Source organism: Panulirus ornatus, chromosome 16, assembly GCF_036320965.1.
Source record: "Panulirus ornatus isolate Po-2019 chromosome 16, ASM3632096v1, whole genome shotgun sequence".
Taxonomy (NCBI): domain Eukaryota; kingdom Metazoa; phylum Arthropoda; class Malacostraca; order Decapoda; family Palinuridae; genus Panulirus; species Panulirus ornatus.
Window position 1 is genome coordinate 17471515 of NC_092239.1, and position 15361 is coordinate 17486875.

A 15361-nucleotide genomic window follows, 5' to 3' on the forward strand; every position below is an offset into this window, starting at 1 on the left:
GAGCGAGTAACGTAAGGGTAAGAGAGATGTGTGGAAATAAAAAGAGCATGGTTGAGAGAGCAGAAGAGGGTGTTTTGAAGTAGTTTGGGCACATGGAGAGGATGAGTGAGGAAAGATTGACCAAGAGGATATATGTGTCGGAGGTGGAGGGAACAAGGAGAAGAGGGAGACCAAATTGGAGGTGGAAAGATGGAGTGAAAAAGATTTTGTGTGATCGGGGCCTGAACATGCAGGAGGGTGAAAGGAGGGCAAGGAATAGAGTGAATTGGAGCGATGTGGTATACCGGGGTTGACGTGCTGTCAGTGGATTGAATCAAGGCATGTGAAGCGTCTGGGGTAAACCATGGAAAGCTGTGTAGGTATGTATATTTGCGTGTGTGGACGTGTGTATGTACGTGTGTATGGGGGTTGGGCCATTTCTTTCGTCTGTTTCCTCGCGCTACCTCGCAAACGCGGGAGACAGCGACAAAGTATAAAAAAAAAAAAAAAAAAAAAAAAAAAAAAATTAGTGAAAGAGAAGAGAGAGGCATTTGGACGATTTTTGCAGGGAAAAAATGCAGTTGAGTGGGAGACGTATAAAAGAAAGAGACAGGAGGTCAAGAGAAAGGTGCAAGAGGTGAAAAAAAGGGCAAATGAGAGTTGGGGTGAGAGAGTATCATTAAATTTTAGGGAGAATAAAAAGATGTTCTGGAAGGAGGTAAATAAAGTGCGTAAGACAAGGGAGCAAATGGGAACTTCAGTGAAGGGCACACATGGGGAGGTGATAACAAGTAGTGGTGATCTGAGGAGATGGAGTGAGTATTTTGAAGGTTTGTTGAATGTGTTTGATGATAGAGTGGCAGATATAGGGTGTTTTGGTCGAGGTGGTGTGCAAAGTGAGAGGGTTAGGGAAAATGATTTGGTAAACAGAGAAGAGGTAGTAAAAGCTTTGCGGAAGATGAAAGCCGGCAAGGCAGCAGGTTTGGATGGTACTGCAGTGGAATTTATTAAAAAAAGGGGGTGACTGTATTGCTGACTGGTTGGTAAGGTTATTTAATGTATGTATGACTCACGGTGAGGTGCCTGAGGATTGGCAGAATGCGTGCATAGTGCCATTGTGCAAAGGCAAAGGGGATAAGAGTGAGTGCTCAAATTACAGAGGTATAAGTTTGTTGAGTATTCCTGGTAAATTATATGGGAGGGTATTGATTGAGAGGGTGAAAGCATGTACAGAGCATCAGATTGGGGAAGAGCAGAGTGGTTTCAGAAGTGGTAGAGGATGTGTGGATCAGGTGTTTGCTTTGAAGAATGTATGTGAGAAATACTTAGAAAAGCAAATGGATTTGTATGTAGCATTTATGGATCTGGAGAAGGCATATGATAGAGTTGATAGAGATGCTCTGTGGAAGGTATTAACAATATATGGTGTGGGAGGCAAGTTGTTAGAAGCAGTGAAACTGGATGAAGTGAAGTGTTTTAGATATCTGGGAGTGGATCTGGCAGCGGATGGAACCATGGAAGCGGAAGTGGATCATAGGGTGGGGGAGGGGGCGAAAATTCTGGGAGCCTTGAAGAATGTGTGGAAGTCGAGAACATTATCTCGGAAAGCAAAAATGAGTATGTTTGAAGGAATAGTGGTTCCAACAACGTTGTATGGTTGTGAGGCGTGGGCTATGGATAGAGTTGTGCGCAGGAGGATGGAAGTGCTGGAAATGAGATGTTTGAGGACAATGTGTGGTGTGAGGTGGTTTGATCGAGTAAGTAACGCAAGGGTAAGAGAGATGTGTGGAAATAAAAAGAGCGTGGTTGAGAGAGCAGAAGAGGGTGTTTTGAAATGGTTTGGGCACATGGAGAGAATGAGTGAGGAAAGATTGACCAAGAGGATATATGTGTCGGAGGTGGAGGGAACGAGGAGAAGAGGGAGACCAAACTGGAGGTGGAAAGATGGAGTGAAAAAGATTTTGTGTGATCGGGGCCTGAACATGCAGGAGGGTGAAAGGAGGGCAAGGAATAGAGTGAATTGGAGCGATGTGGTATACCGGGGTTGACGTGCTGTCAGTGGATTAAATTGGAGCATGTGAAGCGTCTGGGGTAAACCATGGAAAGCTGTGTAGGTATGTATATTTTGCGTGTGTGGACGTATGTATATACATGTGTATGGGGTGGGTTGGGCCATTTCTATTGTCTGTTTCCTTGCGCTACCTCACAAACGCGGGAGACAGCGACAAAGCAAAAAAAAAAAAAATATATATATATATATATATATATATATATATATATATATATACCGGGGTTGATGTGCTGTCAGAGGATTGAATCAAGGCATGTGAAGCGTCTGGGGTAAACCATGGAAAGCTGTGTAGGTATGCATATTTGCGTGTGCGGACGTATGTACATACATGTGTATGGGGGTGGGTTGGGCCATTTCTTTCGTCTGTTTCCTTGCGCTACCTCGCAAACGCGGGAGACAGCGACAAAAAAAAAAAAAAAAAAAAATATATATATATATATATATATATATATATATATATATATATATATATATATATATATACATATATATATATATGTGAATAAGAGCAAGGTTATTAGGTACAGTAGGGTTGAGCTTCAAGTCAATTGGGAGGTAAGTTTGAATGGAGAAAAACTGGAGGAAGTAAAGTGTTTTAGATATCTGGGAGTGGATCTGGCAGCGGATGGAACCATGGAAGCGGAAGTGAATCATAGGGTGGGGGAGGGGGCGAAAATTCTGGGAGCCTTGAAGAATGTGTGGAAGTCGAGAACATTATCTCGGAAAGCAAAAATGGGTATGTTTGAAGGAATAGTGGTTCCAACAATGTTGTATGGTTGCGAGGCGTGGGCTATGGATAGAGTTGTGTGCAGGAGGGTGGATGTGCTGGGAATGAGATGTTTGAGGACAATGTGTGGTGTAAGGTGGTTTGATCGAGTAAGTAATGTAAGGGTAAGAGAGATGTGTGGAAATAAAAAGACCATGGTTGAGAGAGCAGAAGAGGGTGTTTTGAAATGGTTTGGGCCCATGGAGAGAATGAGTGAGGAAAGATTGACCAAGAGGATATATGTGTCAGAGGTGGAGGGAACGAGGAGAAGTGGGAGACCAAATTGGAGGTGGAAAGATGGAGTCAAAAAGATTTTGAGTGATCGGGGCCTGAACATGCAGGAGGGTGAAAGGCAGGCAAGGAATAGAGTGAATTGGATTGATGTGGTATACTGGGGTTGACGTGCTGTCAGTGGATTGAATCAGGGCATGTGAAGTGTCTGGGGTAAACCATGGAAAGCTGTGTGGGGCCTGGATGTGGAAAGGGAGCTGTGGTTTCGGGCATTATGGCATGACAGCTAGAGACTTAAGTGTGAACGAATGAGGCCTTTGTTGTCTTTTCCTAGCGCTACCCTGCACACATGAGGGGGAAGGGGGATGGTATTCCATGTGTGGCGAGGTGGCGATGGGTATGAATAAAGGCAGACAGTGTTAATTGTGTGCATGGGTATATATGTATGTGTCTGTGTGTGTATATATATGTGTACATTGAGATGTATAGGTATGTATATTTGCGTGTGTGGACGTGTGTGTATATACATGTGTATGGGGGAGGGTTGGGCCATTTCTTTCGTCTGTTTCCTTGCGCTACCTCGCAAATGCGGGAGACAGCGACAAAGCAAAATAAATATAAATATTATATATATATATATATATATATATATATATATATATATATATATATATATATATATATTTATTCATTTATCTATCATACCTAACCGCTGTCTTCCGCGTTAGTGAGGTAGCGCAAGGAATTAGACGAGGAATGGCCCAACCCACTCACAAACACATGTATATACATAAATGTCCACACACGCAGATATACATACACAGACATATACATATATACAGACATACATATCCATATACTTGCTGCCTTCATCCATTCCCATCACCATCCAGCCACACACGAAATACCATCCCCCCCAAGCGAGGCAGGACCATGAACAGACAAAAAAGGCCACATTCGTTCACACTCAGTCTCTAGCTGTCATGTGTAATGCACCAAAACCACAGCTCCCTTTACACATCCATGCCCCACAGACCTTTCCATGGTTTACCCCAGATGCTTCACATGCCCCGGTTTAATCCACTGACAGCACGTCCACCCAGGTATACCACATTTCAATTCACTCTATTCCTTGCATGCCTTTCACCCTCCTGTATGTTCAGGCTTCGATTGCTCAAAAAGCTTTTTCACTCCATCCTTCTACCTCCAATTTGGTCTCCTGCTTCTCCTTCTTCCCTCTACCTCTGGCACATATATCCTCTTTATCAATCTTTCGATTGCTCAAAAAGCTTTTTCACTCCATCCTTCTACCTCCAATTTGGTCTCCTGCTTCTCCTTCTTCCCTCTACCTCTGGCACATATATCCTCTTTGTCAATCTTTCCTCTCTCATTCTCTCCACGTGTCCAAACCATTTCAACACACCCTTTTCTGTTCTCTCAACCACACTCTTTTTATTACCACACATCTCTCTTACCCTTTCATTACTTAATCACACCACATTTTGTCCTCAAATATATCATTTCCAACACATCCACCCTCTTCCACACTACCCTATCTATAGCCCATGCCTCACAATCATGTAACATTGTTGGAATTACTATCCCTTCAAACATACCCATTTTTGCTCTCCGAGATAACGTTCTCGCCTTCCACACATTTTTAAAATATGTTGATTTATTGAAGGTAATAACATTGCTGAGCTTTGCCTGAAGTCTGTGACACTTCCACTACCAAGCTCAATTAAACTCACAAAATTTTGGTCATTCAATATCCAAACTTTACATCCTTCAACTTCTCCCTTTCCCAATCTTACTTTAACATAACATGCTTCATAAGCTGCAAAACTCATATATCCTCTTGGAAAGAAGGGCATGTATGGGGTGGGGAGACCTGGGAAGTGAGTCTGTTGTTTGCTGATGACAAAACATTGGTGGCATATTTAAATGAGAAATTGTAGAAGTTGGTGACTGAGTTTGGAAGTGTGTGAAAGGAGGAGATTTACTGTGAATAAAAGGAAAATCTAGGACAGAGGAACAGGTTGGCTGGGGTGTGAGTCTCAATGGAGAAAATTTGGAATAAGAACTGTTTTAGATACCTGGGAGTAAATGGAACTATGGAAGCAGAAATGAATCATAGGGTGGTCAATGAGGTAAATGTTCTGGGAACATCAAGGAATGTGTGGAAAGAGGTCATTTCTGGGAGAGTAAAAATAAGTATGTTTGAAGGTATAACTGTCCCAACTTTGTTCTATGGATGCAAGGCATGGGCTATAGATAAGGATGTGCAGACAAGGGTGGACATTTTGGAAAGGAGGTGTGTGTGAAGTCATTCATTCAAGTTAGTAATAAATGGGTATATAAGAGATGTGGTAATAAGAGTGTGCTCAACAGAGCTGAAGAGTGTGTACTGATTTATTTGGACACATGGACAGAATGAGCAATAAAAGTCTGACAAAGAGGATATAAATGTGTAAGAGGTGGAGGGGAAAAGGGAAAGGCCAAATTGGAGAGTGAATATAGCATTTTTTCATCTGTTCCTGGCACTTCCTATATTATGGAAAGAAATATCATGTGAGGCAAGTGTTTTGGGAGAAGCTGAGCGAGTGTGTCAGGGGTCTGATGCAAGAGACTGGGTATTAGTGATGGGTGATTTAAATGTGAAGGTGAGTAATGTGGTAGTAATGCGGTAGTTGAGGAAATAACTGGGAAGACATGGGGGATTCAGTATTATGATTGAAAATGGTAAACAGCTTGTTGTGTGTTGAAAATAGACTGGAAAAGAAAAAGTGACTGGAAATACCTGATTTAAAAAGAGGGATATACACAAGTATAAGAATATGAATAGGAAAGATGGTCAGCAGACATTGCTGGATTATGCATTAATTGATTGGCTTGTAAAAGAAAGACTTTTGGATGTGAATTTGCTGAAACAGGGAGCTGGTGGGATATGGGATCATTACCTTGTGAAGGTGAGGGAAAAATGTGTTGAGGGTTTTTGGAAAAGAAGAAATGTAATGGTAAGAGGAGAGTATACTCAGAAATGAGATGTGAGTGAAGCAATATCAGGAGAAATTGAGTGCAGAAAGGCAAATTGTGGGAGTAAAGAAAGCCAGGGGGTGAATGAGGAATGAAAGGTATTTATAGAAGCAGTTCTGGAATGTGAGAGATATGAATGTGGCACATGTAAGGTTGGCTAGTTAGAAAGGGTAATGAGTGGTGGACTAAAAGAGAAAAAAGAAGCATATGGCCAGTACTTACAAGGAAGGAGTGATATTGACTCGGAGATGTATAAGAGAAAGCAGCTGGAAGTTAACAGGAAGAAGCAGGGGTTGCTAAAGAGGGCAAATGAGAGATGGGGTGAACAAGTATCAGTAAACTAAAGGGACAGTAAGATGTTTTGGAAGAAGGCTAAGAGCATGTTAAAAACAAAAGAGCAAGTGGGAACAATGGTGAAGGGGGTCAAATGGAGAAGAGAGAATGATGTGGAGTAATTTGATGGACTGGACATGCCTCATGATATAGAGTGACTGGGTTGCAGCAGTATACAAAATGAGAGTCATGGAGAGTGGTTTGGTGAAGAGAGAAGAGGTGGTGAAGGTCTAGCATAAGATGAGATATGGCAAGAGGGACTGAAGTGGACAGTACTGCAGCTGAAATATTTACGAAAAGGGGTGACTGTGTTGTTGAGTGGTTGGTCAGGATTTTTCATATCCATATGGATCATGGTGAGGTGCCTGATGATTGGCAGAATGCATAAATAGTGACACTGTATAAAGACATGGGGATAATGTGCTCAAACTTAAAAGGTAAAAGTTTGTTGAGCGCACCTGGTAAGTTGAATGGGAGAGTACAAAGGCATACAAAGGAATGCAAACAGCAACAAACCACTTGGTCCCTTCAAGAATGTTTGTGATTGTGGAAGAGACATTGATATCATAGATCAGCAAAGTAAGAGTAGAAATACATACTTTTTTTTTTTTTATTTTGCTTTGTCGCTGTCTCCCGTGTTTGCAAGGTAGCGCAAGGAAACAGACGAAAGAAATGGCCCAACCCACCCCCATACACAATGTACACACACACACACGCCCACACATGCAAATAGACATACCTATACATCTCAATGTACACATATACACACACAGACACATACATATATACCCATGCACACAATTCACACTGTCTGCCCCTATTCATTCCCATCGCCACCTCGCCACACATGGAATACCATCCCCCTCCCCCCTCATGTGTGCGAGGTAGCACTAGGAAAAGACAACAAAGGCCCCATTCGTTCACACTCAGTCTCCAGCTGTCACGCAATAATGCCCAAAACCACAGCTCCCTTTCCACATCCAGGCCCCACACAACTTTCCATGGTTTACCCCAGACGCTTCACATGCCCTGATTCAATCCACTGACAGCACGTCAACCCCGGTATACCACATCGATCCAATTCACTCTATTCCTTGCCCGCCTTTCACCCTCCTGCATGTTCAGGCCCCGATCACTCAAAATCTTTTTCACTCCATCTTTCCACCTCCAATTTGGTCTCCCACTTCTCCTCGTTCCCTCCACCTCCGACACATATATCCTCTTGGTCAATCTTTCCTCACTCATTCTCTCCATATGCCCAAACCATTTCAAAACACCCTTTTCTGCTCTCTCAACCACGCTCTTTTTATTTCCACACATCTCTCTTACCCTTATATTACTTACTCGATCAAACCACCTCACACCACACATTGTCCTCAAACATCTCATTTCCAGCACATCCACCCTCCTGCACACAACTCTATCCATAGCCCATGCCTCGCAACCATACAACATTGTTGGAACCACTTTTCCTTCAAACATACCCATTTTTGCTTTCCGAGATAATGTTCTCGACTTCCACACATTCTTCAAGGCTCCCAGGATTTTCGCCCCCTCCCCCACCCAATGATTCACTTCCGCTTCCATGGTTCCATCCGCTGCCAGATCCACTCCCAGATATCTAAAACACTTTACTTCCTCAGTTTTTCTCCATTCAAACTAACTTCCCAATTGACTTGACCCTCAACCCTTCTGTACCTAATAACCTTGCTCTTATTCACATTTACTCTTAAACTCTTAACTTTCTTCTTTCACACACTTTACCAAACTCAGTCACCAGCTTCTGCAGTTTCTTACATAAATCAGCCACCAGCACTGTATCATCAGAGAGTTGGGGTGAGAGAGTATCATTAAATTTTAGGGAGAATAAAAAGATGTTCTGGAAGGAGGTAAATAAAGTGCGTAAGACAAGGGAGCAAATGGGAACTTCAGTGAAGGGCGCAAATGGGGAGGTGATAACAAGTAGTGGTGATGTGAGAAGGAGATGGAGTGAGTATTTTGAAGGTTTGCTGAATGTGTTTGATGATAGAGTGGCAGATATAGGGTGTTTTGGTCGAGGTGGTGTGCAAAGTGAGAGGGTTAGGGAAAATGATTTGGTAAACAGAGAAGAGGTAGTAAAAGCTTTGCGGAAGATGAAAGCTGGCAAGGCAGCAGGTTTGGATGGTATTGCAGTGGAATTTATTAAAAAAGGGGGTGACTGTATTGTTGACTGGTTGGTAAGGTTATTTAATATATGTATGACTCATGGTGAGGTGCCTGAGGATTGGCGGAATGCGTGCATTGTGCCATTGTACAAAGGCAAAGGGGATAAGAGTGAGTGCTCAAATTACAGAGGTATAAGTTTGTTGAGTATTCCTGGTAAATTATATGGGAGGGTATTGATTGAAGGGGTGAAGGCATGTACAGAGATATACATACATATTATAGATAAAAAAAATTCTGTACTTTTCATTTAGCTAAGGAGGCACAAATAATGTCAGTCTTGGATTTGAAGTGAAATATTCATCAAGTCTATTCTTAAACATATCAGTAGCACTACTTCCATCCACTCTAATTGATGAATCATTCCATATGTTAACAATCCTGCTGAAGAAAAAGCATTTTGCCTCATTACCTACAAGTTTGTGACCATCACTACGAGTAAAATCAGATGAATTTATCCATATGTAATTCATTATCTAGATTATCAAAACCTTTGATAACTTTTAATGTTTTTTTCTTTTTTCTTCATGCTGAAGACTCCAATGATGGACAAGAGTCCACAAGACCAAGCCTTAACTGAAATATAGAGAATTATGAAATAGAAATAGAAAAAGAAAAGAAAGGAAAGTACCTAAAATTTTTAGAGAGTGAAAAACCTGTCTTTTGAAATGTGCTTGGTCATGGTTATTGGGAAAGACATGAGAGGGTAGAGAGCTTAATGTATAGGGAAAGAATAAGGTATCAAAACAGCTCACTCTTGAGTTGTTGATGGACACACAATAATAATGTGATGCAACAGATTGCCAAGTATTGCATTGTCTAGCTAGTGGTGGGGGCACACAAGCAGCCAGCTCTCAGGAGCAAAAACCAAAGTCATACCTACAGAAGAGGGAAATTGAACCAACATTGTGGTGTAGGGCAAGGGGGTCAAGTTTGGAGTTAGCCTGGAGCAGTTTATGAGGCGGATCGCTTTTGACTCAACTTCGTCAAGTAAGAATACAGAGCTAGAACCATCCCAAATGTGAGAGCAGTACTCCATAAAAGGAGGAATCAGTCCCTATCATAAACAGAGCAGCTGTTCAGAGGAGAAGTTTTGACAACTAAACAGGACACTCAGTTCCTTACAGGCAGAATTAGCAATTCTTGTAATGCGGGGTTTCCAAGAAAGAGTAGATGTTACAGTATTACCAAGTATGTTCAATGAGTCAGGAGGTGGAATTACAGAACAGTCAAAGGAGAGACCAGAGATGTGAGGAGTTTTTGATAGAGGGATGGGAGCACAACTGAAGGATGCGGAAGAATGCAGTGTTGAGTCGCCAGCATATGAATGCATTGGATTATTTGTGTAGGAGAGGAAATCATTGAAAAAAAAGGAGAAAAAGCTTAGGGGACAGAATAGAGCCTTGAGAAACACTATCGGTGATGGAGAAAAGGGGAGAGGGTGATCCATCAACAACTGCAGAAATAGATAGCCAAGGGAGGAAGCTAGATATGATGGAGCAAAGTGAGACAGGGGAAACCAAAAGAGGGGAGCTTAGAGATGAGACCCAAAAGTCACATCCTGTCAAAAGCCTTAGATACGTCAGAGGCAACTACATAAGATTCCCCAAGATCTTTCAGGGATGATGAGCAGACATTACAAAAATAGGAAAGAATATCACCAGTGGATCTAACTTTACGGAAACCATACTGGAGATTAGAGAGAATACTGTGATTTTCGCGGTGTTTAAGGATATGGTAGTCGACGAGGGATCCAAAAACTTTGGAAATGGCAGATGTCAAAGCAATAGGAAGATAGTTAGAGGGGTGAGAACGGTCACCCTTCTTAGGGATGGGCTGTATCAATGCATGCTTCCAATGAGAAGGAAACCTGGTTTTTAAATAGAAAATGCAGAGACGATCAAGCACAGGTTCAGAGGCAAACTCTTTCAGTACATGGGGAATAGTTGTTACATTCATGAGTATAGAGAATGGAAGAGAGGGTACAAGTGCAAGGGCCTTAAGTGAAAAAAAAAGTTAAAATAGCAATAATGAGGCTAAAGGTTGGAAACGCACCTGGAGTGGATGGGATTGCAGCTAAAATGCTAAAGTACAGAGAAGAAAGTGTGATGTAAAAGGTCCTAAGGATGTATGTTGCAATTATAGGGGAATAACCCTGTTAAGTATACCGAGAAAAGTGTATACAAGAATGCTGTTTGATAGAGTGACGGAAATGACTGAATGCAGAATAGGTGAGGAGTAAGAGGGTTTTAGGAAAGATGGGGGATGTGTGGACCAGATTCTCATGGAGAAGATGACTGTGGAAGAGTATTTAGTGGGAGGTGAGAAGCTGTATGCAGCATTTATAGATCTGGAGAAAGTGTATGACAAAGTTGAATGGATTGCTTTATGGAATAAGTTAAGGATATATGGAGTAGTGGGACAACTACAGGATGGTATGAAAACCTTCTACAGAGAAGCAAATGCAAGTACAAGAGCAGATGGAGAGTTGTACAAAAGTTTCGGTATACATGTGGGAATGAGACATGGCTGTGTGATGTCACAGTGATATTTCAGTATACAGATTGATAAGAGTTATAAGAAAGATGAAAGCAAAACTAGAGAAAGGGGGTGTAGAAATGGAGTGTGGCAAAGGTATGGTGACTAGTAGCAAGCCTGTTTGTGGATAATACTATGTTGTTTGCTAAGAGTGAAGGGAAGATGCACATTTCAAAAGACAGGTCTTTCCCTTCCTCCAATATTCATAAATACTTTCCCTTGTTTTCTCTTTCTATTTCATAATTCTCTCTATATTCTAATCAAGGCCCGGCATAAAAAAGAAAAAAAGTTGTAAGTGTGTTTTATGGTGTGTATAAGCATACATGAATGAAGGAGATGCAAGTAAAGTAATGGTGTTTGAAAGGAAACAGAGTGAAAGTATAGATTTTGCAAAACCATATAAAGTGAAAGAAGAAAAGTGAAAGAAGAAAGTCTCCTAAACTGTGTTTTAGATATAGGGGGAGAAAGACTGGAAGAGGCAAGTTAATTTAAGTATCTAAGAGCTATCTTAGGCAAGTTTGGTGATATGGAAGAAGAGATAAGGAAGAGAGCAGTACACAGTCAAAGAGTCACTGGGTCCCTTAACAGAATAATGAAGGGTAGAGTCTTAAGTATGAAAGTGAAGAGAGAATTAAGGGACAGTATCGTCCTCCTAACCCCCTAATCTATGCAGCCAAAACATGAACATGGAATAAGTCACAAAGGTCAAGAGTCCAAGCTGTTGAAATGGGCTATTTGAGGGGGGAGCATGTGGTATAACTAGATGGAATGAAGAAAGAAATGAAGAGGTGTATGAGAGATGTGGTATGGCATGGAATGCAAAGGGAATCAATTGTGGAAAGGTAGAGTGGGTGAAATATAATACTTCGAGGTGGTTTGGGCATAAAGAAAGAATGTAAGCTGGGAGTTTATAAGAGAGTATATGTTAGTACAATTAAAGGGGTTGGTGTGAAAGGAAAACCACCCATGACATGGGCAAATAGAGTGGAAGAATACATGAGGGAGAGAAATAGTGGAAGAATGCATGGAATAGTGTACACAAGGGAGGCATGTAAGGACAGGGATAAGTGGAGACTCTTTTGCCGGGGGCCATCCCCTTGATGGGAGTTTCTGGAGGGAACAGGCATCCGGGATACAGACAGATAGATAGATAGAAAGTAATATCAACATATAGCAATAAACTATGGAAATAAAAATCACGAAAAATAAAGCCCACTAAATTTAACATAGTCATGCAGTAACACAAAAAAACAAAAGCTAAATACAGTGAACACTTCCTAATTAGTGTGTTACTTACCATACTGTGAGTATCAGATGTGCGAAGAAAACTCCCTGAAAAAAAAAGGAAAAATTAGTTGTTTTCAAAACTTATAACCAAACACTTCAAACCACAAGATTATTAACACCATTTATAGTTAACATTAAGGGGAAAAATGATAGCTCACTTTATACTTTTTCACTCTATCCTCCTACCTCCAATTCAGTCTTCTGCTTCTCCTCCTACCCACCAACTCTGACACATATATCCTCCATGTCAATCTTTCCTCACTCATTCTCTCCATATGTCCAAACCATCTCAACACACCATCTTATGCTCTCTCAACCACACTCATTTTATTTCCACATATCTCTCATACCCTTTCATTACTTACTTGATCAAACCACCTCACACCACATATTGTCTTAAAACATTTCCAATGCATCCACCCTCCTCCGTACAACCCTATCAATAGCCCATTCCTCACAAACCATATAATCCTGTTGGAACTACTGTTTCTTTAAACATACCCATTTTAGCTCTCCAAGATAATGTTCTCTCCTTCCACACATTCTTCATTGCTCCAAGAACCTTCATCCCCTCCCCCACCCTGTGATTCACTTCTGCTCCCAAGGTTCCATTCGCTGCTAAGTCCACTTCCAGATATCTAAAAAAACTTCACTTCCAAATTTTCTCTATTCAAATTTACATCCCAATTAACTTGTCCCTTAACCCTTAGGAACCTAATAACCTTGTTCTTATTCACATTTACTCTCAAATTTCTTTCACACACTTTCCCAAACTCAGTCACCAACTTCTACAGTTTCACACTCGAATCAGCCACCAGCACTGTATCATTAGAGAACAACAACTGACTCACTTCCCAGTCCCTCTCATCCTAAACAGACTGCATACTCACCCCTCTCTCCAAAACTCTTGCATTTACCTCCCTAACCACCCCATCCATAAACAAATCAAACAACCTTGGGGGATATCACGCACCCCTGCCTGCCACAGACCAACCTTCACTGGAATCCAATCACTCTCCACTCTTCCTACTTGTACACATGCCTTACATTCTTGGTAAAAACTTTTCACTGCTTGTAGCAGCTTACCTCCCACACCATATACTCCTAAGACCTTCCACAAAGCATCTCTATCAACCCTGTCATATGCCTTCTCCAGATTCATAAATGCTACATACAAATCCATCTGTTTTTCTAAGTATTTCTCAAACAGATTCCTCAAAGCAAACACCTGATCCACATATCCTCAACCACTTCAGAAAGCACACTCCTCTTCCCCAATCTGATGCTCTGTAAATGCCTTCACACTCTCAATCAATACCCTCCCATACAATTTCCCAGTAATACTCAACAAACTTATGCCTCTGTAGTTTGAACAGTCACATTTATCCCCTTTGCCTTTGTACAATGGCACTATGCATGCATTCTGCCAATCCTAAAGCACTTCACCATGATCCATATATACCATGAATATCCTTACCAATCAGTCAACAACACATTACCCCCTTTCTTAATAAATTATACTGCAATACCATCCCACCCCATAGCTTTGCCAGATTTTATCTTCTGCATAGCTTTCACTACCTCCTCTCTCTTAACCAGACCATTCTCCCTGACCCTCACACTTTCCACACCACCCAGACCAAAACACCTATTCTTTTTCTCCTTTTAGAAATTGAAATATAAAGAGGGGAAGGTTTTCAGCCCCCTGCTCCTGCTCCCTACAGTCACCTTGTACAACGCGCAAGGAATACGTGAGAAGTATGAATTATGTACATGTGTATATATGTATAAGTCTGTGTATGTATATATATGTATACTTTGAAATGTATAGGTATGTATATGTGCGTGTGTGGACGTGTATGTATATACATGTGTATGTGGGTGGGCAGGGCCATTCTTTCGTCTGTTTCCTTGTGCTATCTCGCTAACGCGGGAGACACGACAAAGTATAATAATAATAAAAACAATATATGTATATGCATGTGTATGTGGGTCGGTTCGGCCATTCTTTCGTCTGTTTCCTTGCTCTGCCTTGCTGACGCAGGAGACAGCGACTAAGTATAATAAAAAATAAAAAATATATAAACACACATACACGTACATATTTTTCATTTTGCTTTGTCGCTGTCTCCTGCGTTAGTGAGGTAGTGCAAGGAAACAGACGAAAAAATGGCCCAACCCACCCACATACACATGTATATACATACACGTCCACACACGCAAATATACATACCTATACATCTCAATGTACACATATATATACACACACAGACATATACATATATACATATGTACATAATTCATACTTTCTGCCTTTATTTATTCCCATCGCCACCCCACCACACATGGAATAACAACCCCCTCCCCCCTCATGTGTGCGAGGTAGCGCTAGGAAAAGACAACAAAGGCCCCATTCGTTCACACTCAGTCTCTAGCTGTCATGTAATAATGCACCGAAACCACAGCTCCCTTTCCACATCCAGGCCCCACACAACTTTCCATGGTTTACCCCAGACGCTTCACATGCCCTGGTTCAATCCATTGACAGCACGTCGACCCCGGTATACCACATCGATCCAATTCACTCTATTCCTTGCACGCCTTTCACCCTCCTGCATGTTCAGGACCCGATCACTCAAAATCTTTCTCACTCCATCTTTCCACCTCCAATTTGGTCTCCCACTTCTCGTTCCCTCCACCTCTGACGCATACATCCTCTCGGTCAATCTTTCCTCACTCATTCTCTCCATGTGACCAAACCATTTCAAAACACCCTCTTCTGCTCTCTCAACCACGCTCTTTTTATTTCCACACATCTCTCTTACCCTTACATTACTTACTCGATCAAACCACCTCACACCACATATTGTTCTCAAACATCTCATTTCCAATAAATCCACCCTCCTGCACACAACTCT

At 41.5% G+C, this 15361-nt stretch overlaps 1 protein-coding gene across 1 annotated transcript in view; it reads right to left on the bottom strand.

Moving 5' to 3' along the window:
• LOC139754173 (type-1 angiotensin II receptor-associated protein-like) overlaps positions 1-15361 on the bottom strand; it is an 88850-nt gene that overhangs the window by 55588 nt on the left and 17901 nt on the right. The window contains exon 2 of the mRNA XM_071671361.1: positions 12454-12488. Coding sequence (XP_071527462.1) covers positions 12454-12488 — 35 coding nt within the window. The remainder of the gene's footprint in view (positions 1-12453; positions 12489-15361) is intronic.